Source organism: Chlorocebus sabaeus, chromosome 3 (genome assembly GCF_047675955.1).
Source record: "Chlorocebus sabaeus isolate Y175 chromosome 3, mChlSab1.0.hap1, whole genome shotgun sequence".
Classification (NCBI taxonomy): domain Eukaryota; kingdom Metazoa; phylum Chordata; class Mammalia; order Primates; family Cercopithecidae; genus Chlorocebus; species Chlorocebus sabaeus.
The window spans coordinates 3,574,256-3,597,637 of NC_132906.1; the positions used below are offsets into that span (position 1 = coordinate 3,574,256).

General features: G+C 42.1%; 2 protein-coding genes across 4 annotated transcripts in view; one reads left to right on the forward strand and one right to left on the reverse strand.

Annotated features, from left to right (window-relative positions):
- TNFRSF19 (TNF receptor superfamily member 19) overlaps positions 1-9,700 on the forward strand; it is a 105,885-nt gene extending 96,185 nt beyond the window's left edge. For 2 of the 3 annotated variants that reach the window (XM_008021721.3, XM_008021720.3), the window contains exons 8-9: positions 1,585-1,687; positions 2,343-2,775. In XM_008021721.3, the coding sequence (XP_008019912.1) occupies positions 1,585-1,687; positions 2,343-2,775 (536 nt within the window). Of the gene's footprint in view, positions 1-1,584; positions 1,688-2,342; positions 2,776-7,004 lie in introns of those variants that run through there. The other variant, XM_008021723.3, reaches the window with a different exon arrangement.
- MIPEP (mitochondrial intermediate peptidase) overlaps positions 1-23,382 on the reverse strand; it is a 210,248-nt gene that overhangs the window by 7,333 nt on the left and 179,533 nt on the right. The window contains exon 19 of the transcript XR_005236554.2: positions 4,573-4,732. The gene's annotated coding sequence lies outside the window, so the exon portion shown is untranslated. The remainder of the gene's footprint in view (positions 1-4,572; positions 4,733-23,382) is intronic.

Here is a 23,382-nt window from a genome sequence, read left to right on the forward strand (position 1 = left end):
CACATTTATTAGTTGGCTTCCTATGGTAAGAAGGAACTTTCCTCCTCCATTTCTTTATTCATATACCTTAGTGAGTTGAGACTCGTGGACTGTATTCAGTGGGTTGCAACCCTTTGGTGTCACTGTTGATTCCGATGCTCACGTTGCCTGGCATTTGGAAGTCCCTTCGGTGTGGCTCATGTGCCATTTTGACAGGTCCGCGTTATTCTTTTAGCACTTTCTTACTTTCTGCCACCAGAAGTCCCAGATTTGTCGTGTACTTTCCCTGGAATCAGCCTTTCTACAAGGAACGGCAGTGCCTTTTGCTTTAAAACAATTTTGAAATGTCCCATGGTGAGCGTGACACACGTTTGTTAAGTGGCAGCAAACCCTGGCGAGTTCAGCGGGTTCAGAGCACTGTATGTTTAGATGGTCCGGGCGGAGGCCTTGCTTTGAGGGACACTTACATGCAGGCAGGCCAGTCATCCTGTTTCACACAGGCTTGCGATTGCATCTCAATATTTGGCATTCATTTTTTAAAAGGGAGACTGTAGTTTCATAATTTTTTTCCTGTTTGTAAAAGTAAAGAGATATTCCTCATGGAAAATTTGGATACACACAAACATATAGCTATATATGTAAATGTATAATTTCTTCGATAGCTATATATGTAAATATATAATTTCCAAGTCTTCCTCTGTGTATGTGTGTGAGTCTGTGTGTGTGTGTGTGTGCACGCTTTAGTGTGTTTGTGGTTCTAAATCAGAATGATATATATATGTATAGACAGTGAGAAATCAACAAGGCTGTTCAAAAAGATGAGTGTTTATTTTCTGCTTATAGGATTGAGAAGATTTATTTTTAAATTTCTTATCTAATCTCTTTATATTTTAGATTTTTAAGCTTATATTATCTTTGTAGCACAAAATATATCCAGCTTCAGTGATATATTCGGTTTGTAAAGCTGTGCACATATCTACTTATTCCTTAAGTGACATTGCTAGCAATAAAAAGAAGTGTGTCTGTGTGTATGGAGTTAGAGGGTTCGAACATGCACGCTCTCGTCTGTGTTAGGAGGCCACTCAGCAGAAAAGTTGTCCTGCTCCTCCTGTCCTCAGTGGGGCCAAGAGTCTCGTTTTGTGCTCTCCCACAGACTGCTTTATTCCTTATCCCCACTTCTTATTGTAGTGAAATACACATAACATAAAATTCACCATCTTAACCATTTTCAAGTGTGCAGTTCAGTGGCATTAAGTACATTCTCACTGAGGTGCAACCATCACCACCATTCACCTTCCGGAACATTTTTCATCCTCCCAAACTGAAACCCTGTCTCCATTAAACAACAGCTCCTGGTCTCCCCATTGCCCCAGCCCCCTAGCATTCGCCCTTCTTCATCTGTCTGTATGAGTCTGTCTACTCTCGGTACCTTAGGTAAGTGGCTCATCATTTGTTTAAGATAAGAAAAAAAGAGAACCTTGTATTCCTTTTCCCCCAAGTCACCCAAAGGGGAACATCTAAGTTTCCAGGAGGAGTATTGAGTGTTACTGAAGTGAAAGCTGCCGGAGGGAGGCACTATGCTTCACACCTGTGCTGTCTTCCTAGGGCCGGTGCACTTGCTCCCATCCTTGTGCTGTGACAAGGCCTGCAGCCCCGACCGGGCGACTGTTGGTTGTGGGGTGCATTCTGCGGCCAGTCTTCAGGCGAGGTAACTGGGTGCTTTCAATCAATCATTTCATATCCGCCTGTGCAAATATGCATTCTACTAATGTACCGATTTTCATCTGAAACGATGGAAACATCACCTCTTAAATATTAATGACGTTCTGGATATTGGTGGGGTGCAATTCTCAGGCAAGAATTAGGTAGGTCTCTCAAGGTCACTCGTATCTAGTACAACATTCTTTATACTTTACTCTTCATTAATTTTATTTTTGTCTTATGTCCATGATTTCTGACACCTCTGTCATCTGTAATTAACATGTAAGTAATTTTTACCCATGGACTATTATTTTAGAATTTTAGAACAGCACTCAATCAAACTCAGACGAGACCCTGCATGTTTTAGACGTTAGAAACTGTCTAAACTGTCCTCCTGTCTAAACAGGAAACTGCATGTTTTAGACGTTGGATTAAATGTAACTATATTAATTAGAAGGAGGGGTCAAAACTCAGTTTTCAACTAAATGGAGTAATTTGACTTACTGTATTGAGGCAAGTTTATAACAATAGGAAACACTAGAATTCTGATTTAGTATCTAGATATTTCATCGAGAAGACCTAACATTATGGCTGACATGCTTCTTTGTAGTAGTGTTTTTCTCCCCATCACAGACTTTAAGCTCTTTTGAATGTGTGTGCAGAAACGCAGGCCCAGCCGGGGAGATGGTGCCAACTTTCTTCGGGTCCCTCACGCGGTCCATCTGTGGCGAGTTTTCAGACGCCTGGCCTCTGATGCAGAATCCCATGGGTGGTGACAACATCTCTTTTTGTGACTCTTATCCTGAACTCACTGGAGAAGACATTCTTTCTCTCAGTCCAGAACATGAAAGCTCAACGTCTTTGGCTTCAAATAGCAGTCAAGATTTGGTTGGTGGGGCTGTTCCAATCCAAGCTCATTCTGAAAACTTTACAGCAGCTGCTGATTTATCTAGATGTAACAACACACTGGCAGAACCAGCATCAACTCAGGATGCACCAACTACGAGAAGCCAGCTAGATCAGGAGAGTGGCGCTGTCATCCACGCAGCCACTCAGACGTCCCTCCAGGTAAGGCAGCGACTGGGTTCCCTGTGAACATAGCACTGACTTACAGTAGACCAGAACGCTGTTCCCAGCACAAAATTAGGAGGAACCTCATGAGATTTTTTTTTGCATCTTTCATCATTTCTTGTATGTTGTAGAATATGTTTAAAATAAATTTCAAGTCTTTTTTAAAAAAACTAACACAGCTAATATATAAGAGCAAAGTGTACAGCTGCGTTCTTTTATTCCTCTTTGTAAGTACAACCACTTAGCACAGCACTTGCTGCCTCCTTCCCTGGTGGAGAGAGAGGCGTCGGATGTGGGAGCATCTTGCGACGATTCCTGACCTTCACTTCTTCCTGTTATATATAGTTATATATCTATTACTTATGCCCAATACTTTAATGTACTTCATTCACTGCCAAGTCTCTGTGAATTTAGGTCCCCTAAAGCTGCTCTTTTCCCTCCTCTCTCTCTTGCTATTGTTTTCTGGATCACTCTACTTTGACAGATTGATTGATTTGGCTGGAAATTGATTGTTGGTTGTGACCGGAGACCGGGTCATAAGACCCTCTCAGGCGGAGCGGTTTAAAATCAGGTTTGGGTGGAGCGAGGGTGGCACCTGCAGAGATGGGGCTGCAGACCTGGAGGCAGCAAAGGATTCTGGGATAACCAGGCACGTCTCTGCTTTCTTCAGGTGAGGACGTGGCCTTTGCTGATTTTGACCTCATGTCTGTAAACATTTCCTTAAATGGGAGCGCATGTATTGTTAGTGTAAGTTCTAGAAGAAAAGTGTCAAGCCTTGAGTGTAGAAGGGCAGAGTCACAGCAACAGTCCAGCTCCCAGGCCCACAAGACCCTGCCCCACAAAGAGGCCGCTGCTGTCACTGCCTGTCCCTCCCTGCCCCAGATCAGGGCTGTGGGTGCGGAGGAGGCAGCTGAGCCTGCTCCAGAGGCGTCTCGCTTCCATGAGCTTCTGTATGCTGGCCTGATTATATCAGAGACTTAGTGCACAGTCAAAGTGTGAATGCTGATGTGTTCCTTTTAAGATCAGTTCATAAGTTACATATGATCTAAGTCTGCAGTACTTGTTCTCTGTTTTTCGTGTTTGGGTTTTGAAACGGGGTCTCTCTGTCGCCCAGGCTGGAGCTCAGTGGAGCGATCACAGCCCACTGCAGCCTCGTCCTCCCGGGCTCAAGCCACCTTTCCACCTTGTTTGCTTTTTTTAACTACAAAAAAAAAAAATTATCTGGAGAATTTACAAGGGATTCTATAGAGAAAACATTTTTTAGCTTTGGAGGGGAAAAAATTGGTTTTGTTCTCAAAATGGGGGAATGGAGAAGTAAGAGAAGGGAGATGAGTGAATGAAGGGAAAACAAATTAGGCAGTTGACACATACAAAGTATTTACCTCTGAGCTTTGCCTGGAGTTAGGAAAGGCTGTTCACTGGTCTTGTTCTTTTGAGCCATCCATAATTAGTAAAATTGTTATGATAAGAAATAAGAAAAGACTTAAGAATTAACCTAGTTGAGTGTAAGTCTCGAGAATGGACTGTGCCCCACACAGCGTAGGAACTGAGAGGGCCCAGCAGCCGAGAGCATGTAACGAGCCCTTCACAGCAGAGAGCATCCACCGACGGATCGGAGGATGCTGGAAACGGGGGGACCCCCCTGTTCAGCAGCAGACGGCCCAGCTGCCCCCCAGCAGCACTAAATGAGGGGCCCTCGCCACGTCTACTGCACCGTCCGTGCCTCTCTTGTTAGACCGTCTGAGCAACTAGGGCTACGGTGCTGCCAGCTGACCATGACTGTTTTTCAGAATTTTGTCAGGAAACAGAATTACCACTCACCTTAATTTTGTAGCTTGTTCCCAAGTTTGTGATGTCCATTGCCGAGACTAAGGCAGGGAACATCTTCATACAAGGTCATCCCGGAGCCACCTCATTGCCTGCTTATGTCTGTGCATGTTGGTGCGGTGGGGACAGGATCGTGTAAGCACTGTCATCACAGCTGTGTGGACATGATATTTTAGAAACATGCTTTAGGTGGTGAGATTGGCATATCATGACTTATTAACTCTTTTTCAAAGACATGCAGGGTAGTTCTCATGATTTATATATACTTTCAACTCAAATCATTATGAAAAGAAAGTTACAATTACATCTAAACTGAACCTGATGAGAAAATATTACATTCAAGTTGCACAGCATAATAATTTATTAATGAAAGGTTTTTACTAACTTTTCAAGATGTGTAGTCCTATAATTGTTAGATTAATTTAGATAGATGACATTGAATTTAAAAAAGGAATTGTTAAAATATAGACCATTTTGATTTTTCCCCTATAATAGGAAATAATATTTTGAGCCTATTTTAAGAGATAATTTCCAGATGCTGGAAAAAAAAAAAAAAAAAAACTTCAGTTGCACTTAATAATCTGTGAAATGTAGCAAATGAACCTTAAGCTACTGCAGGCCTTTGGGGGCGTGGTCCTCCTCTTTATTTCCACCAAGTGTTTAACTCAAGTAGTTTTGCTTTTGTTTTGTTTTTTTTTCCCCAATCTAAATTCAAAAAACCAACCCACATTTTCCCCAACAGGCTAATTTTCCAACTAGAGGACACATTCACTTCTCATAAAGAATTTGATTTTAGGCTGAAGCAGGAAGATGACTTGAGCTCAGGAGTTTGAGGCTGCAGTGAGCTAGGATCACGCCACTGCACTCCAGCCTGGGCAACAAAGCAAGACCCTGTCTCTTAAAACACAAAATACAATAATTTGATTTCAGCAGCTCACTATGATGAACCAAATAGGCACAGGGCTTCGCGTTAATTTTATCCATTCCACAGGTTCGTGTTCAGTTAGCTTGGCTCCACGATGTGAGCTCGCTCGTAGCTCAGGAAAACAACGTGTGTCCATCTGGGAGGTGGATAAGGAGCAGCTGTGGCCAAACAGCACTTCTCTCTTTACGTGGTGTGAGGCCATGATTTCAACGCATGATGCATTTGTTTCCAAAACCTGCATTTGCACACACTAGTTTTCTTGTGGGTGATTTAAGATCACCCATAATCTCATGATAGTTATGGTTCCAGATAAAGCAAATAGGTGTGAGAGCCTTCTTGAGTTTGTATGCCTCGATTTGAATCAAGTTTTTCCTATACACATCTCTCCAGATAATGTTCCAGAAGGGAACAAAACTGAGATAGTTGGAACATTTTTTGCTGAGCTATTTGAGAGAACAAAGCCAGCCTGTGTACTTACAGGAAAAGCATTTCTTGAAGTTGTTTTTAATCCAACATTTAAGATGTCAACAGGAACAGACAGAAAGAAGGTTAGGAAACATGAGAGGACCCTGGGTTCTAGTGTTTCAATCGATTGAAATCTCTACTTTTTCCTTATCGGCAAAATGAGGATAATTTGCCTCCCACAGACGGGTTAATGTAGTTATTATAACCATGTCAGTTAACCAACGTATTTGATAAAACTATCTCCTGTTATTGGAAGTATTTCATAAGATTTGACTTCTAGATAATCTCCTTAGACCTAGGAATAATTTTTTGCATACACTTATCTGGTATGTCACCAATGCCAAGTTCGTGGTAAGTTGGTGAAGGGTTAATACATGAAGTAAATGTTCAGTGATTTCACTTGCAACCTTCGTGCATTGAGGTCAGTACCCTTTGTGATAAGGACACGTCTAATGGCTATACTTTGCTGAGGATATTTTCCCGATAAGGATTGTGAGTATGCTAGGGAGATTGTTATAAGATAAATCTTATTCCCAACTATTTCTGAACGTTCTCTAATAGTTTAATGGAAGTTTTACATTCAAAGACTAAGTTGGCAGATAAAGAATGGCACTATTCATTCATCATATTTGTTCTTTGAAAGAAAGGAAATACAGAATCCTAAAATATTTACCTACAAATGCTTGAAAGGAACACAGTACAGAAGAAAGAAGCTTTAAATGTTTGAATAAGGTTGAAAGCCCACAGAAGAATGGTTTGTTAATAAATTATGATTGCTATGGGTTACAGTATCGTCTTTTAAGTACTCTGCAGTTATTGGGTGACTATGAATTGTTATGAAAACCTTTATTTTATCCTGAGATTACACGGGTAGCTGGATATTTGGATACTATTGAATGAGTTTCTTGTCCATGTGCTATTAAATTCATGGGTACTACTAGTAAAAGTTATGCATAATAATTCTTTACCATTGAAATTTAGCAGATTTAATTTATAAGACATTGTCTCTAAAGCTTCCTTTCTGTTGCTGTTTTAGGAAGCTTAAAGGACCTGCTTCTTTCTGCAGTAGAAGTGTGTGCTGGAACCCAAAGAGTACTCCTTTGTTAGGCTTATGGACTGAGCAGTCTGGACCTTACATGGCTTCTGGGGCAAAAATAAATCTGAACCAAACTGACGGCATTTGCAGCCTTTCAGCCAGTTGCTTCTGAGCCAAACCAGCTGTAAGCTGAAACCTCAATGAATAACAAGAAAAGATTCCAGCCCGACTCATGAGACTCTGCATCTTTCCTACATAAGGAGCTTCTCTGCCACAAAAGTGACTTCAAAGAAGGATGGGTTGAGTTGGCAGCCTATGAGATTGTGGACATATAACAAGAAACAGAAATGCCTTCATGCTTATTTTCATGGTGATTGTGGTTTTACAAGACTGAAGACCCAGAGTATACTTTTTCTTTCCAGAAATAATTTCATACCGCCTATGAAATGTCAGATAAATTACCTTAGCTTTTATGTAGAATGGGTTCAAAAGTGAGTGTTTCTATTTGAGAAGGACACTTTTTCATCATCTAAACTGAGTCGCGTAGGTGGTTAGAATGGCCTTCATATTGCCTGCCTAAATCTTGGGTTTATTAGATGAAGTCAACTGAATCAGAGGAATCAGACAGAGGAGGATAGCTCTTTCCGGAATCCACACTTTAGCCTCGGTCTCATAAACACCCGCTGGTGCTGATCTCAGGAGCACACCAGGGCCAGGGAATGTGGCTGAGAAAGGGCAGCCCATTGCCCGGAATTAACACATATTGTGGAGACTTGTATGCAAAGGCTGGCATATTTATATGAAAATCAGTTGATATAGAAACATTTGTTGCATCTGTCCCTCTGCCTGAGCTTAGAAGATTATAGAAAAAGGGTATTTATAAACATAAATGACCTTTTACTTGCATTGTATCTTATACTAAAGGCTTTAGAAATTACAGCATAGCAGCTTCCCCTACTACTGCAATAGTCTTCCATGAGAACACACCACACGTTAGGACTAGAAGAAAATGCTCCATTTGTAGGGGTTTAGATGAAGCAGCTGTAACTGCCCTAGTGTAGTTTGACCAGGACGTTGTCGTGCTCCTTCCGATCGTGTAAGATTAGTTAGCACATCGTCTCCTACTTCAGCCATCCGGTGTTGGATTTAAGAGGATGGAGTTTCTTTCTATTAAGGTGCTCTATCCCCTACCATCTACACACTAGCATCGTCTCTAGAGCTAAGACAGAAATGAACCCCGTTCAGTCACAAAGCAGCGAATGGTTCATTTGCTCTTACTCTTTATGCCCTGGAGAGGACTTACTTGAACAGGGCATTTTTTTAGACTTTTGAACATCAGTATGTTCGAGTGCGCTACAATATTTTGGTTTGGAATTGCCCTGTCCAAGTCACTGTCTTTTAACATTTAAACTGAATATTAAAATGTGTCTTTCCTAGGACATTTTTATCTTCTCATGTATTACCCATGGTTTTTTCTCTTTGTGAAAGATTAGTAACATTTAATGAGTCCTTTTTCTTGTGGCCTTTTCTCCATAGTTTCAGGTTTTGGTATGTGTTCACTAGCTTGCCTGTGTCTGGTACATCTCGTGACCTCAATTCCCTCACCTGAAATAGGAAATGAGTGTTTCATTGTAGCCCCCAAGCTGTCATGTCAGCCTAGTGCCTAGTCATAATTGATTGATTTTTTCCTGGATTACTTTTTTTTTTTTAAGTATAAACCAATGATCCTTTGGTAGTATGAACGCTTAGGAAAATTGCCTTTTGGACATGTAAAATATTTAGGATTTGACCACACAATGGCTGTGAAAATGCAAGTAGAGTTTCCTCGCGTGACCTCACCATGATTCACATACGTGCCACTATTTGCCATCTGGTCCTTTCTGTTATGACAGAGAGATGATGAAAGTGGGCAGGGCCGTGTTCCTTTGTGTAGCCTGTATATATTTTCCACATGTAGAACCCTGATTAACTTCAAGGACAAACACTGGCTGGAGAAAGCCAGACTGATGGGAATGAGATTTTGGCCAAAAATCCCAAAACATCATTTGCAATCAGCAGAGAGCTGCTTAGGGTTGAAAATGGATTTCGTTTGCTATTGAATCTGATAAATCCTGTGTAACTTTTATCAAGATGAAGACATTTACCCCACTACTCTAGAAATATACAACAATGTGATATTTTATACTTTGTCAACATTTGAGAAAAAAAATCCAATTTACACTTCACTTTGTTGGAATTATCCCATAGCACTCAATAAACTCAGCTGCGAGAGTGCCGATGTCAGGAAGGCGTGTCGGGTAATGCGTGCGGCTGAAGGGGCATAACCACTGTGGCTTCTCGGACTGCAGAAGCTCGTTGACAAGGATGAGGAGGATTTCAGGAGCAACCAAGTAAGGTCATGCATTTTCTCATTTTGTGTATATGGAATATATTTTTTTAGATTAAATAGAGATTTTTCTACTTTAGATAAAGTGTTAATGTTGCTATGACCTAGGTTAAGCACTATTGTCTGTGTTGGTTAAAAAAAAAAAAAAAAAAAAAGGAAAGGAAAACCATCCTTGCTTTAAAATAGCGTAAATCAATGTACATTTCATCATTGCTATTTTGCATACTGGAATTTATAAATGTGTAAATTATCTTATTCTTAGTTTTGTAATACCTTTTTTATTTGTGAATAAAATTGTCACCTGGTATTCTTATTTATGTGTTCAGTGAGAGAATGATTGATTTTGTGGATGCAGACATGTTTTTTTCTTTCAAAAGTCTGGGTGAGGGTTTTGCAGAATTCTGCTGCCTCTGGGCACAGCGGCTCCTGCCTGTGGTCCCAGATACCAGGAGGCTGAGGCAGAAGGATCATGAGCCTAGGAGTTTGAGGCCAGCCCGGACAACATAACGAGGCTCTGTCACTAAAAACTGTGCTCTGGAGAGGGACAGAAGCCCCTCTGGCTCCTCAGGCTTTTGGAGGGTGATTTGTAATCCTCACTGGTGACCTGTGAGGGAGAGTCTGGTAACACAGCCAGGCGCATTGGGCTACTTGGAAGGTGCTGTGCGGCCCCTGAGAAGCTTTGACATCAAGGTCTTACCGTGATCTCTATTTTTTCCCTTCCTCTTATGGCACAAAGAGGGAAAGAACTAAAGAGAAAGTTTTGTATCCTTCTAGATGGAGCTCAGCCAGGTGTCCTGCAGAGGGGGACTAAAGAGAGGAAGGCGGAGACTTCCACAGAGCAGGAATCCGTCCTTTCTTCCCTCTACTCAGTAAAGCTTTTAAGGCTATTATTAGATTTTGAGAAAGGACTTTAAACTTCCTGGAAAAAAAAATACTTTAAAAAATGTTACAGTGACATCCTGCTCTCTCAGCAGGTGAGTTTCTGCTGTTGACACTGGATTCTCTGAGGGAAGGACACTGACTTCCCTCCGACACCCCCACTCGCACCCCAGCGCCCCAGAGCACGTGGACTTTCCTGGTGTCCATGGAGACTGGTTTAGCCGATGGGTACCATAAATCCATCAACTCTCTGAGAGAAATAACTCAAAGCTAGTAAGATTCTCCCAGGAGGTCTGGACTATTTTATTGTAATAACAATGACATATTTTCATTGTTAGCACTATTATTAAAGTTTCTGCAACTGGCTACTTATTCTGAATGTGTCCCATTTTAAACTAAGAAGGTATTGTCTGATTTTTTTAAAACTTTATTTTTTGAGACAGTCTTGCTCTGTCACCCGAGCTGCAGTGCACCTCCCAGGTTCACGCAATTCTCCTGCCTCAGCTTCCTGCATAGCTGGCGTTACAGGTGCATACACTGGTTAATTTTTGTGTTTTTTTTTAAAAATAAATGGGGTTTCACCATGTTGGTCAGGCTAGTCTCGAACTCCTGACCTCAAATGATCTTCCCACTTCAGCTTGCTGGAATCCCAAATTGCTGGAATTACAGGCTTGAGCCACTGCACCTGGCCTAGTCTCATTTTTTAAAAACGAATTTGGCACCAACTAAGGTCTGTAAATAGAGCTTAAGTTTATCATTCCGTCTTGAAAGTGAACAGTGGTCTAAGAGGTTTCAAAATCGTCTATAATATCGAACAAGTTTCAGTAAGTCCTGGTATGTGATTATTGGGACATCATTATGCTGAGTCAAGGCAGCAGTTCACACGAGCCTTGGTTATGTCACACTTCAGCCAACGGAGGGTTGAAAGGTTTCTACTCCAGAGAGTCCGCTGACCAAGGTTAGGTCATCTCATGAATGGCCAGTGGCATTTGAATTAGTGTGATTCATGACTGCTTGAAATTCACCTTTCCAGAAGACTTGAATTCTTAAGAGTTATCAGCAGCACCACTTTCTCTAGAACCATGGGTGGTCTTCTGAAAGAGGTTTCATTTTTTGTTCTGTAAAGACAGGATTCTTTTTTCCATAATTTCTAATGGCATTAGCTATTCCGACTTAAGACTGAAATAGCTGTATTCTGGTAGTTTTGTTTGGGGTGGAATTTAACTAGCAGAACTACGTAGAGGGATTTTCCTTACCTGGGTTGATTATTTACAGTAAATACAAGATCTGCAGACCATTCTGCCAGCAGTCTTTTAATCGCAGGTTAGGGAGGCAGACTGCGCCACCGCGAGGCATGCCATCCCTCCACAGATCAGAGATGAATCATTCCCCTTGAAGTTTTGTTTTGTTTTGTTTTGTTTTTTGAGACGGAGTCTCGCTCTTTCGCCCAGGCTGGAGTGCGGTGGCCGGATCTCTGCTCAATCAAGCTCCGCCTCCCGGGTTTACGCCATTCTCCTGCCTCAGCCTCCCGAGTAGCTGGGACTATAGACGCCGCCACCTCGCCCAGCTAATTTTTTGTATTTTTAGTAGAGACGGGGTTTCACTGTGTTAGCCAGGATGGTCTCGATCTCCTGACCTTGTGATCCACCCACCTCGGCCTCCCAAAGTGCTGGGATTACAGGCATGAGCCACTGCACCCAACTGTTTCCCTTGAAGTTCTAAACGCAAGTCCAAGTCCTCTCAGAAGACTCACTCTAGTAGGCGTTTCCTGTGGCAGTCCTTCATAATTGATGCACTCCACATACATTTATATAGCATAGAGCCTGTGCTTGGTTCTAACTGCAGTGCCAGGGCCAGAGAAGATATGAAGAAAGACAAGGAAACCAAGGCTTTTAAGTGTTTATAAAGTAGACCTGGGCCAGCGTGCTAGCTCCCGCCTGTAATCCCAGCACTTGGCAAGGCTGATGCAAGAGGATTACTTGAGGCCAAGAGTTTGAGACCAGTCTGGACAACAATCTGAGACTCCATCTCTACAAAAAAAGAAAAACAATTAGCCAGTGTGGTGGTGCATGCCTATAGTCCTAGCTACTCAGGAGGACCAAGCAGGAGGATCCTTGAGCCCAGGAGTTTGAGGCTGCAGTGAGCTGTGTTACAGCCATTGTACTCCCGCCCGGGCAGCACAGCAAGAACCTGTCCCTAATGAAATAGCTCTTAATTGTAAAAACACACGTGCAAATCCTTCTGGGGACAGTGAGGAGGGGGCACAGAAGCTGGGAGGGAAAGTCCTCTGCACCGGGCCATGAAGACTCATGTGGCATTCATCAGGCAAGTGGAGGGATGGAAAATGCTAGAACCGCAGGTGGAAAAGCTCAGCCTGTGCTGGGAGTGGGAGAAGTGCAGGGAGGCTGGAGCACGAGGACACGGGTGAGGTGCCTCAGGGCAGAGTTCTAGCCCAACAGGCATCCAGTGGGTCCTGCCCTGGGGCTGGAGCTTCCCCACGGGGGACTGACTGACCTCTGCTAAGGGATGACAGACATAAAAACCGAAATAGTCTTCCAGAAGCTTCAGAGTTCCAGAGGGAGGTGAGTGGACCTCTATTCAAGCGCAGCAAATCCCCAGTCACTGGGAGGGACCAGCCCCCTGCCCGGAGTGAAGGTGGACAGCCTCTCTCCTGTTTGGAAATACTGAGCCTAAGCTCGTTCCACAATATCTGGGTCATGCTGGTCCAGTTCTGATTTCCAGCAGGGCAGTGCCGAGCCTCAGGTGCAAGTTTAGGACTCAGCGGAACCATCTGCTGACATCAAACCAACCCTGCACTGGAGTCCTGAGAAGACAAGGCTGAAAAGGCTAGCACACTGCTCTAGAGTGGCCATGGCCTTCCTGTGCCTGTGGATTGCATCAAGCACCTTCGTGGCCTTTTTATCCTGGGCCTGGGACGCACTCACATTGTCCTGCCCAGCCTGGAGCTCCAGGCAACCCTACCACCAGATCTGGGCCATTCTTCAGGGCGATGGGTGTTGGCACATCTGTTTCTAAATCTTAGCTTTGTGCATCCGTTTCTAAATCTTAGCCAGTCGCCTTCACCTGAAAGCTAACTCTAGCCTGATCGTGTCTGTCTGCACCGTACCCTTGTCGTGGAGACGCTGCTGCTTTCGTTCCCTGCCCTCACACGGCTGAGTAGCCTCCCCACGGGAAACCCATGGGGCCAGAAGGCTGGCATCCGGCTTGGGAAGGACAGCAAAGCCTGTGCAGCCTGCCTGTGGCCGTTTCTGCATCATCGCCTTCTGCAGCTCAGGAGGGGCTACCCTTGCCCTCCTGTCTCCCAGACGACTCCATCTGCTCCCCAGCATCCTGGCATTATTGAAGTCACAGAAAGCTTCTGGCTGCATCTGAGAGCTGTTTGGATATTTTAACCACACACAAATGCACTGAGAGGCAACTAGGTTAATAAATGGGCTAACCGATTCAATGCCATCCCCATCAAGCTACCAATGAGTTTCTTCACAGAATTGGAAAAAACTGCTTTAAAGTTCATATGGAACCAAAAAAGAGCCCGCATTGCCAAGACAATCCTAAGTCAAAAGAACAAAGCTGGAGGCATCATGCTACCTGACTTCAAACTATACTACAAGGCTACAGTAACCAAAACAGCATGGTACTGGTACCAAAACAGAGATATAGACCAATGGAACAGAACAGAGTCCTCAGAAATAATACCACACATCTACGGCCATCTGATCTTTGACAAACCTGAGAGAAACAAGAAATGGGGAAAGGATTCCCTATTTAATAAATGGTACTGGGAAAATTGGCTAGCCATAAGTAGAAAGCTGAAACTGGATCCTTTCCTTACTCCTTATACAAAAATTAATTCAAGATGGATTAGAGACTTAAATGTTAGACCTAATACCATAAAAACCCTAGAAGAAAACCTAGGTAGTACCATTCAGGACATAGTCATGGGCAAAGACTTCATGTCTAAAACACCAAAAGCAACGGCAGCAAAAGCCAAAATTGACAAATGGGATCTAATTAAACTAAAGAGCTTCTGCATAGCAGAAGAAACTACCATCAGAGTGAACAGGCAACCTACAGAATGGGAGAAAATTTTTGCAATCTATTCATCTGACAAAGGGCTAATATCCAGAACCTACAAAGAACTCAAACAAATTTACAAGAAAAAACCAAACAACCCCATCAAAAAGTGGGCAAAGGATATGAACAGACATTTCTCAAAAGAAGACATTCATACAGCCAACAGACACATGAAAAAATGCTCATCATCACTGGCCATCAGAGAAATGCAAATCAAAACCACAATGAGATACCATCTCACACCAGTTAGAATGGCAATCATTAACAAGTCAGGAAACAACAGGTGCTGGAGAGGATGTGGAGAAATAGGAACACTTTTACACTGTTGGTGGGATTGTAAACTAGTTCAACCATTATGGAAAACAGTATGGCGATTCCTCAAGGATCTAGAACTAGATGTACCATATGACCCAGCCATCCCATTACTGGGTATATACCCAAAGGATTATAAATCATGCTGCTATAAAGACACATGCACACGTATGTTTATTGTGGCACTATTCACAATAGCAAAGACTTGGAATCAACCCAGATGTCCATCAGTGACAGACTGGATTAAGAAAATGTGGCACATACACAACATGGAATACTATGCAGCCATAAAAAAGGATGAGTTTGTGTCCTTTGTAGGGACATGGATGCAGCTGGAAACCATCATTCTTAGCGAACTATCACAAGAACAGAAAACCAAACACCGCATGTTCTCACTCATAGGTGGGAACTGAACAATGAGATCACTTGGACTCGGGAAGGGGAACGTCACACACCGGGGCCTATCATGGGGAGCGGGGAGGGGGGAGGGATTGCATTGGGAGTTATACCTGATGTAAATGACGAGTTGATGGGTGCAGCACGCCAACATGGCACAAGTATACATATGTAACAAACCTGCACGTTATACACATGTACCCTAGAACTTAAAGTATAATAATAATAAATTAAAAAAAAAAATAGTGTCTCCCAAAAAAAAAAGAAAAAAAAAAAGAAATAAAAAAATAAATGGGCCAACCAGAGGCAAAGTCCAAGCATAAAGTTGAGGGAGAAGCCACCCGGAAAATGTAAGAATCCCCAGATCCGATGATCAGATGTGAGAGAATGCACCCCTGGTGGTCTCCAAAGGCCTAGAACTAAAAGGCAACAGCTCCCTCATGACTGTTGTGTTGGGTGAAAGAGAAGCAGAATCCCAGGACCCAAACTCACTACGCCGAAGGGAAAGTTAAGCTTGGGAACTGAGTCACTGACAATGTTTTCCCAAACAGCTGTAATTTCACAACCTGGCTTCACAGCCTCATTCCCTCTGCTCCCTCTTTTCACAAGCTTGCTTTATCTTCCGTAGAATGCAGATTTGCTGAGCTGGAGGTAATGCACAGTTGACATTCTCCTCTACGCCATCTTTTCACATGTGAAATGTAGATTTACTGAAGCTAGACAGAGCTGCACAGGTGTAAGCATGGGCCTCACTGCCTCCACTCTTCCCTTTTCTCCCTCCTGCTTGCTCTTTCCCCTTTAAATAGTGAAGTTCACAAAGCCCCCTCTAGGAAAAGCAGAGGTCACAGATGCCCCTGTTGTCAGAGATGTGTGCACCAGAGCAATTCCATCTTAAACAGGAGCTGGGTAAACTGAGGCTGAGACCTATTGGGTTGCATTCCCAGACAGTTAAGCCATTCTAAGTCACAGGATGAGATAGGAGGTCAGCACACGATACACAGGTCATAAAGACCTTGCTGATAAAATGGGTCGCTGTAAAGAAGTTGGCCAAAACCCACCAAAACCAAGATGGTGACGAGTGACCTCTGGTCGTCCTCACTGCTGCACTCCTATTAGTGCCATAACAGTTTACAAATGCCACGGCAAGATCAGGAAGTTACCCTATAGGGTCTAAAAGGGGAGGACATGAATAGTCCACCCCTTGTTTAGCATATCATTAAGACATAACCATGAAAATAGGCAACCAGCAGCCCTCAGGGTCTATGGAGTAGCCATTCTTTTATTCCTTTATTTTCCTAATACACTTGCGTTCACTGTATTCTACAGACTTACCCTGAATTATTTCTTGCTCAAGATCCAAGAACCCTCTCTGGGGTCTGGATTGGTACCCCTTTCCTTGTAACATCTTTCTGGCGACCACAGAAGCAACTATAGTACGGAACCCCCTACCCCAACAGCTAACTTTGGGTAAGTGGTGGGGTCCGATAACATCTTTCTGATGACTCACGTAAGGGACGATACTGAGGAAACCCCCTTTCCAAAGAAAATAGACTGCAGAACTGATTAGTCGACTTTGGGTAAGTGGTAGGATACTTGGGAAAAGAATGGAATTGGGTTAGAGGCCCAACTTAGGGGAGTAAGAGTCTCTCTAAGACAGACTGGGTTAGAGGCCTCTCTTAATAAAAGGAAAGGATGCTTGACTGACCTTGGATTAGAGGACCAACTTAGGAGGGTTAGAGGCCCCTCTCCGTAAAATCCCTCTCAGTAAAATCCCTGTTGGCTAAGAATGGGTTTGGCAGTATGGGATGTTAACCTCTATTTTCTTTGGATTAATCACCTTTCACTCTTTGCCGATGGCTATGGGTGACAGGGTTAGGCATATACAGGATCATGGAACATGGGGAGCTTTTTCCCCCCCAAAAAGGGGAAACATGAGAGCTGATGGAACTCCTGGAAAAGATCTCTTTGCTATTGACAAGAGACCACTTGAACTTTTCAGGGCTGCTGCACGGGTAGGCCTTTCTCTGGCCTCCCTGAGTGCCCCACCTTCCCCACCCTGCCACAAGCAATGCTTTTCTCCCTTGCTTTTTGTCTCTCTCTCTGTGCCAACTAGTTGGATGAATGGTAAAAATCATCGTTTATCTCCCATAAAGTTTTAATTAATGAGAGATTTTGTGAGGCTAGTCGTAAGCTGTAGCGAAACTGATGTGGTTCGTAGGTCTTTCTGTATTGTTCTGTCCTGGAGAGGTGCACCTTAGGATAGAACATAGGCTTAGGACACCTGTAAACCTGCTTTTCAAGATAGCCCAGGAAACTAGTCAGTCATGTCCCTCGGAGCTTGACCTTGTAACCATGTGAACGTGCTTTCTCTTTTCCCAATGGCAGCCCAAGTTCAGAGTTCAATTCCTGGCTTAGGGAATAAGTCCTTTATCTTCTATGTATTTATATATGTTGTATGTGTGATGTTTATATCTCAAAGAACTTTGATTAATTTGTTTAGTAACAATAAGAGCTTCAATGGAATATTTTGTGAGAAAAGTAAAAAGTGTAATGCCTTTTATTTAGTTCATGTGACTTAAGTAATCTTTGGGAAATAAAGAGAGTTTTAAAGATTATTGGTAAAATAAAAATATCTTCAATAATGTAAACATTTGGTGTAAATTATGCAGGTCAGATATTAAGTTTACTAAATGCTTTAAGGTCATAAACTGCTTCTTTGGCTTTTGAAAATTGTTCAATGTACCTGCTTTGGAGCATTATATTCCAGATAAGGCCTGGGGACATGTGGTGTTAGGCAGGCCCCCCAGCTGTGCTGGAAAGAGTCAATCCTTATCTGCACTTCTGCCTGGTATGTCCTGGGCTAGGCTCCACACCTAGTACTTCATTAGCATCCCAAACTTACCAAAGTTTTCACCAAAAGAAAAAGTTGCTAAGAGTTAACAGTGTGGCATGTATTTTAAACTACTGAAAAAAACAGTTTTACATGCAGGGTATGTAAGGAAAGTAGAATGTACTTTTAGCAAAAGATTATAAGAAGTCATGGGAATGTGGATTTTCTTGCCTATATAAAAGGGCTAAAGAATTGTTTTAAGTTAGGATAAAGCTAAAGGTTTAAGCAAGTTGTGGAAGGTTTGTGAAAAATTAATCTTGTACAAGAAATTCTGTGTGTGAACATACTGGCTAAAATTAAAGGGGTACTATTCAGTTTTTCCCATAAATTAAACATTGGAATAAAAGCACAGCAGGTTTTTCTTAGAGCAAAATCCTGCTTATGAGCTGCTCTTTAACAAAAATTGTAAAGGGTTATGAAAGGTTTATGAGAATCTTACCTTATGGTCAAACAGTAAAACTGGGTAGGTATGTCTATAAGGTTTTATTAAGAATGGGATTTGACATCAATAATGCATTAATGCAACGGTGACATTTGGCTTATTTGGTTAAAAAAATCATACAAGCAGCACTGTCAAATAGAAAATGGTGTTTGGTTTTCTTTGGGCTGCATTTGTATAAATATGTTACTGGTATGTGTCCAAAAATTATGAGAAACTCCTATGATTCTAATATGGCTTACTGTATGTTATTAATAATTACAATTGTTACATAAAATCATTGTATGCCCCAGAGGTAACAAAATTTGTCAATCATATTTTTAACTGTGGCTGTCCTAAGACATTTTGTCACCCACAAACAAGTGTTGTCTTGTTTTGTTCCTCTTTAGATGGTGGTTTATAATCAAATACAGGGCTTTGACAGGTGTTCTTAAATGCAGGTTTCTGATAACTTCAAAAATTGTGACATGAGAGGAAACAATTTTGAGAACTCTCATGGAGAAGTGGAACGTTCATGAATATCAGAACAGGAGTTAACTGCATAGACTGAACTAACAGAAGCTATTTACAGTTTTTAACAATTGAGTAAAGTATACTCCTGTGAACAAATTTGGAGAATATTTGTTTCTCTCTACCTGATTTCTCCAGAATTTGGAAATTATTTGTGAGTATTCTTAATTTATGGCAAATAATTACTTGTGTAAGTGCAATAAGAATCTGTTTTCTTTTGTAACAGGACACAATTGGAAAAACTGGTTATTTTACCAAGGCTTTGACTGGAATGGCATGCTTTCCTTTAAGGAATCAAACTTGATTTGTAAAGCCAATAAAAGCCCCTTGGGGAAATGCCTTATACCTTGCCTATGCAGTCCCTGTGCAGGGTTTCTGACCTGGTAAGTAAAGAATGTCACTTTCTAACAGGTCCAGGAGCCCCAGGTTATCTTGGAACCTCAAGTGGAGAGGAATTTACTCAGCTCATAGGTATTTGAGGGTACAAACTGATGGCAGGGCTCAGCTCTAAAAAGTCTTATCTAAAATTCCTTCTATGGAACAGAGTTCCATCAAAGCCAATTTAAAAAGAGTTTATGTGAAAAATAATTATTCTTGCTGCACTTTATACAAATAGTCATGCCAAGAATAATAAGGCAAATCATTCTTACCATGAATGATTTGGAAACTGGAGAGAGAGAGATTATGTTTCAAGAACTATGGAACATCTATTATTAGATTCTAGGCTCATCATTTGTTTTTAAAGTTTGTTTCTGCAATTTAGGCTAACTCTGTTTATTCCTATGAACCAACCAGTGGGCTCTGACTGCTGCTCAGAAGAAACAAGAGAGATGGGTAATGTAGAAATCTGTATCAGTATTCTAAATCTGGACATGTATTACAGTTGACTAGCAATCCCGTATCAGCTTGATTCCAGCAGTTATTCAGTTCATGGAAAGCCTTCTTATTCTGTTTACTTGAAATAACTTTACTTATTTTGCTTTATTATTGTGAAACATATTGCTGTGTAGGAATGCAGAATAAGCTTATGAAATGTTGTCTTAAACTGAACACTTGTTAATCTTCCAGACAGAACCTTTTGTCAGAGCTCAAGAATGTTGAATGGCACTCGCCATACTGACGCTTTCTGACTGAGCTCTACCCTGAATACAAGAGACTCTAATGGTTGGGCAGGAACAGCATCGCCCCTTTTCAGCCTCAAGAAGTTACAGAAGATGGATCTTTATCCCTCCACAACCCTTAGGATTAAAAGTTCTCTTATAAAAGGGTGGGAGGGGGAGAAATGTCACAGGCCTCTGAACCAGAGCAACTCCATTTTTTTTTTTGAGACAAGTCTCGCTCTGTCACCCAGGCTGGAGTGCAGCAGCGCAATCTCAACTCACTGCAAGCTCCGCCTCCCAGGTTCACGCCGTTCTCCTGTCTCAGTCTCCCAAGTAGCTGGGACTACAGGTGCCTGCCACTACGCCCAGCTAATTTTTTTTGTATTTTTAGTAGAGACAGGGTTTCACTGTGTTAGCTAGGATGGTCTCGATCTCCTGACCTTGTGATCCACCCGCCTCGACCTCCCAAAGTACTGGGATTCCAGGTGTGAACCACCGTGTCCGGCAGCAACTCTCTCTTACATAGGAACTGGGTAAAAAGAGGCTGAGACCTACCGGACTGCATTCCCACACAGTTAAGACCTTCGAAGTCACAGGATAAGACAAGACGTCAGCACAAAACACAGGTCATAAAGACCTTGTTGATAAAACAGTTTGCAGTAAACCCACCAAAACCAAGATGGTGACAAGAGTGACCTCTGGTCGTTCTCACTGCTACACGCCTATTAGTGCCACAACAGTTTACAAATGCCATGGCAACATCAGGAAGTTACCTTATCTGGTCTAAAAGAGGGGGACATAAATGATCTACCCCTTGTTTAGCATATCATCAAGAAATAATTTTTTAAAATGGGCAACTAGCAACCTCGGGAAGCTCTGTCAATGGAGTAGCCATTCCTTTATTCCTGTATTTTCCTAATAAACTTGCTTTCACTATACTCTACAGACTCACCCTGAATTCTTTCTTACACAAGATCCAAGAACCCTCTCTGGAGTCTAGATTGGGACCCCTTTCCTGCGACACTGTGATGTGTGATTTTCCCCCTGGGCACATCCTCACCCTTGGCTAAATAAACCTCAAGACCTTTGAGACACCTGCCTGTTGCTTTTTGGTTCAGTTTGCATCTTTCTGCAAATGAATGTGTTATACTGATGTTACTAAAACTAATCCCAAGATCCTGAGAGAAAAAGTGGGATCCTGGTGTTTCTTCAAGACTCAAGAAGCGTTAAGGTTAATTTGGGGGAGGGGATTAGAATTAATACTTGTGGAAAGGAAGACTTTCTTCTTCAGTTATTGCTTTCATTGTTTTCTCCTTTCTTTTACGTCCCTGACCATGTCTCTGAAGGGAATATTCAAACCTCTTTTGTTAAAACAAACAAAAACAATCTCAATACTTCACAGCTAGACTTTGCACACTGGACATTTCTGTCAGAAGTGATGAATATACAATTATGCACTCTGCATAATGATGTTTAGGTCAATGACAGACCGCGTATACCACAGTGGTCCCATAGCTTATAATGGAGCTGAAAAATTCCTGTCACCTACTGATGTCACAGCTGTCGCAATGCTGTGGCATAATACATTATTTGTGTGTATGTGGTGATACTGGTGTAAACAAATCTTCTGTGCAGCCAGGCATATAAAAGTATAGCACTCACAATTTGTACAGTACACAATATTTTGATAATGATACACAACTATGTACTGGTTTATGTATTTACTATACTATTTATCATTACTTTAGAGTGTACTCCTTTTACTTATTAAAAAAAAAAAAGCTGTTAATGCTGGGTGCGGCGGCTCACGCCTGTAATTCCAGCACTTTGGGAGGCCAAGGTGGGTGGAGCACCTGAGGTCAGGAGTTTGAGACCAGCCTGGCCAACATGGGGAAACCCCATCTCTACTAAAAATACAAAACTTAGTTGGAAGTGGTGATGCGTGCCTGTAATCCCAGCTACTCGGGAGGCTGAGGCAGGAGAATCACTTGAACCCAGGAGGTGGAGGTTGCAGTGAGCCAAGATCGCACCACTGCATTCTAACCTGGGCGACAGAGCAAGACTCTGTCTCAAGGAAAAAAAAAAAAAAAAAAAGCTGTTAAAATAAATGAAAACAATCTCAACAATCAACAGCTAGACTTTGAATGTGAAACGCCCCAGGCAGGTCCTTCGGGAGGGATTCCAGGAAAACAGGTTATCACAGAGACGCGGCTGCCTGCCTGTTACTTCCTCTGCAGATGTGGAGGCAGAAGGCAGTGATGTTTATGGTCCTGACCCTGTGTAGGTCTAGGCTAAAGTGTGTGTGACTTTGTTTTTAATTAAAAAGTTTAAAAGTAAAAAAAAAAATACAAATAATTTTTTTCTATTTTGAAAAAAGCTCATGGAATAAAGAGACAATTTTTGAACGGCTGTACGATGTGTTTGTGTTTTAAGCTATATTACAGAAGGGCAAAAAATATTTAAAAGCTTCTAAAGTAAAAATGTTGTAGTAAGCCAGGTTTATTATTGAAGAAAGAAAAATATATCTCTATAAATTCAGTGTGGTGTCTGTGTACAGTATTTCTAAAGTCTACGGTAATGTACAGCAATATCCTAGACCTTCACATTCACTTATCATTCACTCACTCACTCACCCAGAGCAACTTCCAGTTCTGCAAGCTCCACTCATGATAAGTGCCCTGTATAGGTGTGCCGTTTCTTATCTTTTATATCATATTTTTACTGTACCTTTTCTATGTTTGCAGACATTTGGATGTACAAATACCACTGTGTTGCAACTGGCTACAGTATCCAGCACAGTAACATGCTGTGCACATGTGTAGCTTGGGAGCAACAGGCTACCCCACATTGCCTGGGTGTGCAGCAGGCTGTCCCATGCTGGTTTGTGTAAGTCACTCTACGATGTTTGAAGAATGACGAAGTTGCCTAATGATGCATTTCTCAGAAAGGTGTCCCCATCCTGGTGTGATGTGTTCACCTAGGGCTCTGCTGAAATAATGTGTGATATTTGAAAACAGTTCATCTCTTATTGAGCACTTTTACATCCATTATTTCAGTCTGATCTTCACATCCATCCTGTGTGTAATGTTACTAGTTTTATTTTACAAAATAGAAAAATGCAGACTCCAAGAGATGAACTAGCCAGCTCTACAGTCAGTTAATAGTAGAAAATGGCAGAAAATGTGTTGAGACATTTTCATCCAGTAAGTGGCAGAGCTGTAATTTGACGCCTGAATTTTGGACTCTCTAAACCAAGATCTTCCTGCCCTGCAGTGCTGTTAAAAGCGACTTTCCAGACTCAGCGACAGCACTGAAATTTCTTGTTCACGTCCCAGGGTTCCATCCTTGTTTTACTCTCATCCCAGGAGAGC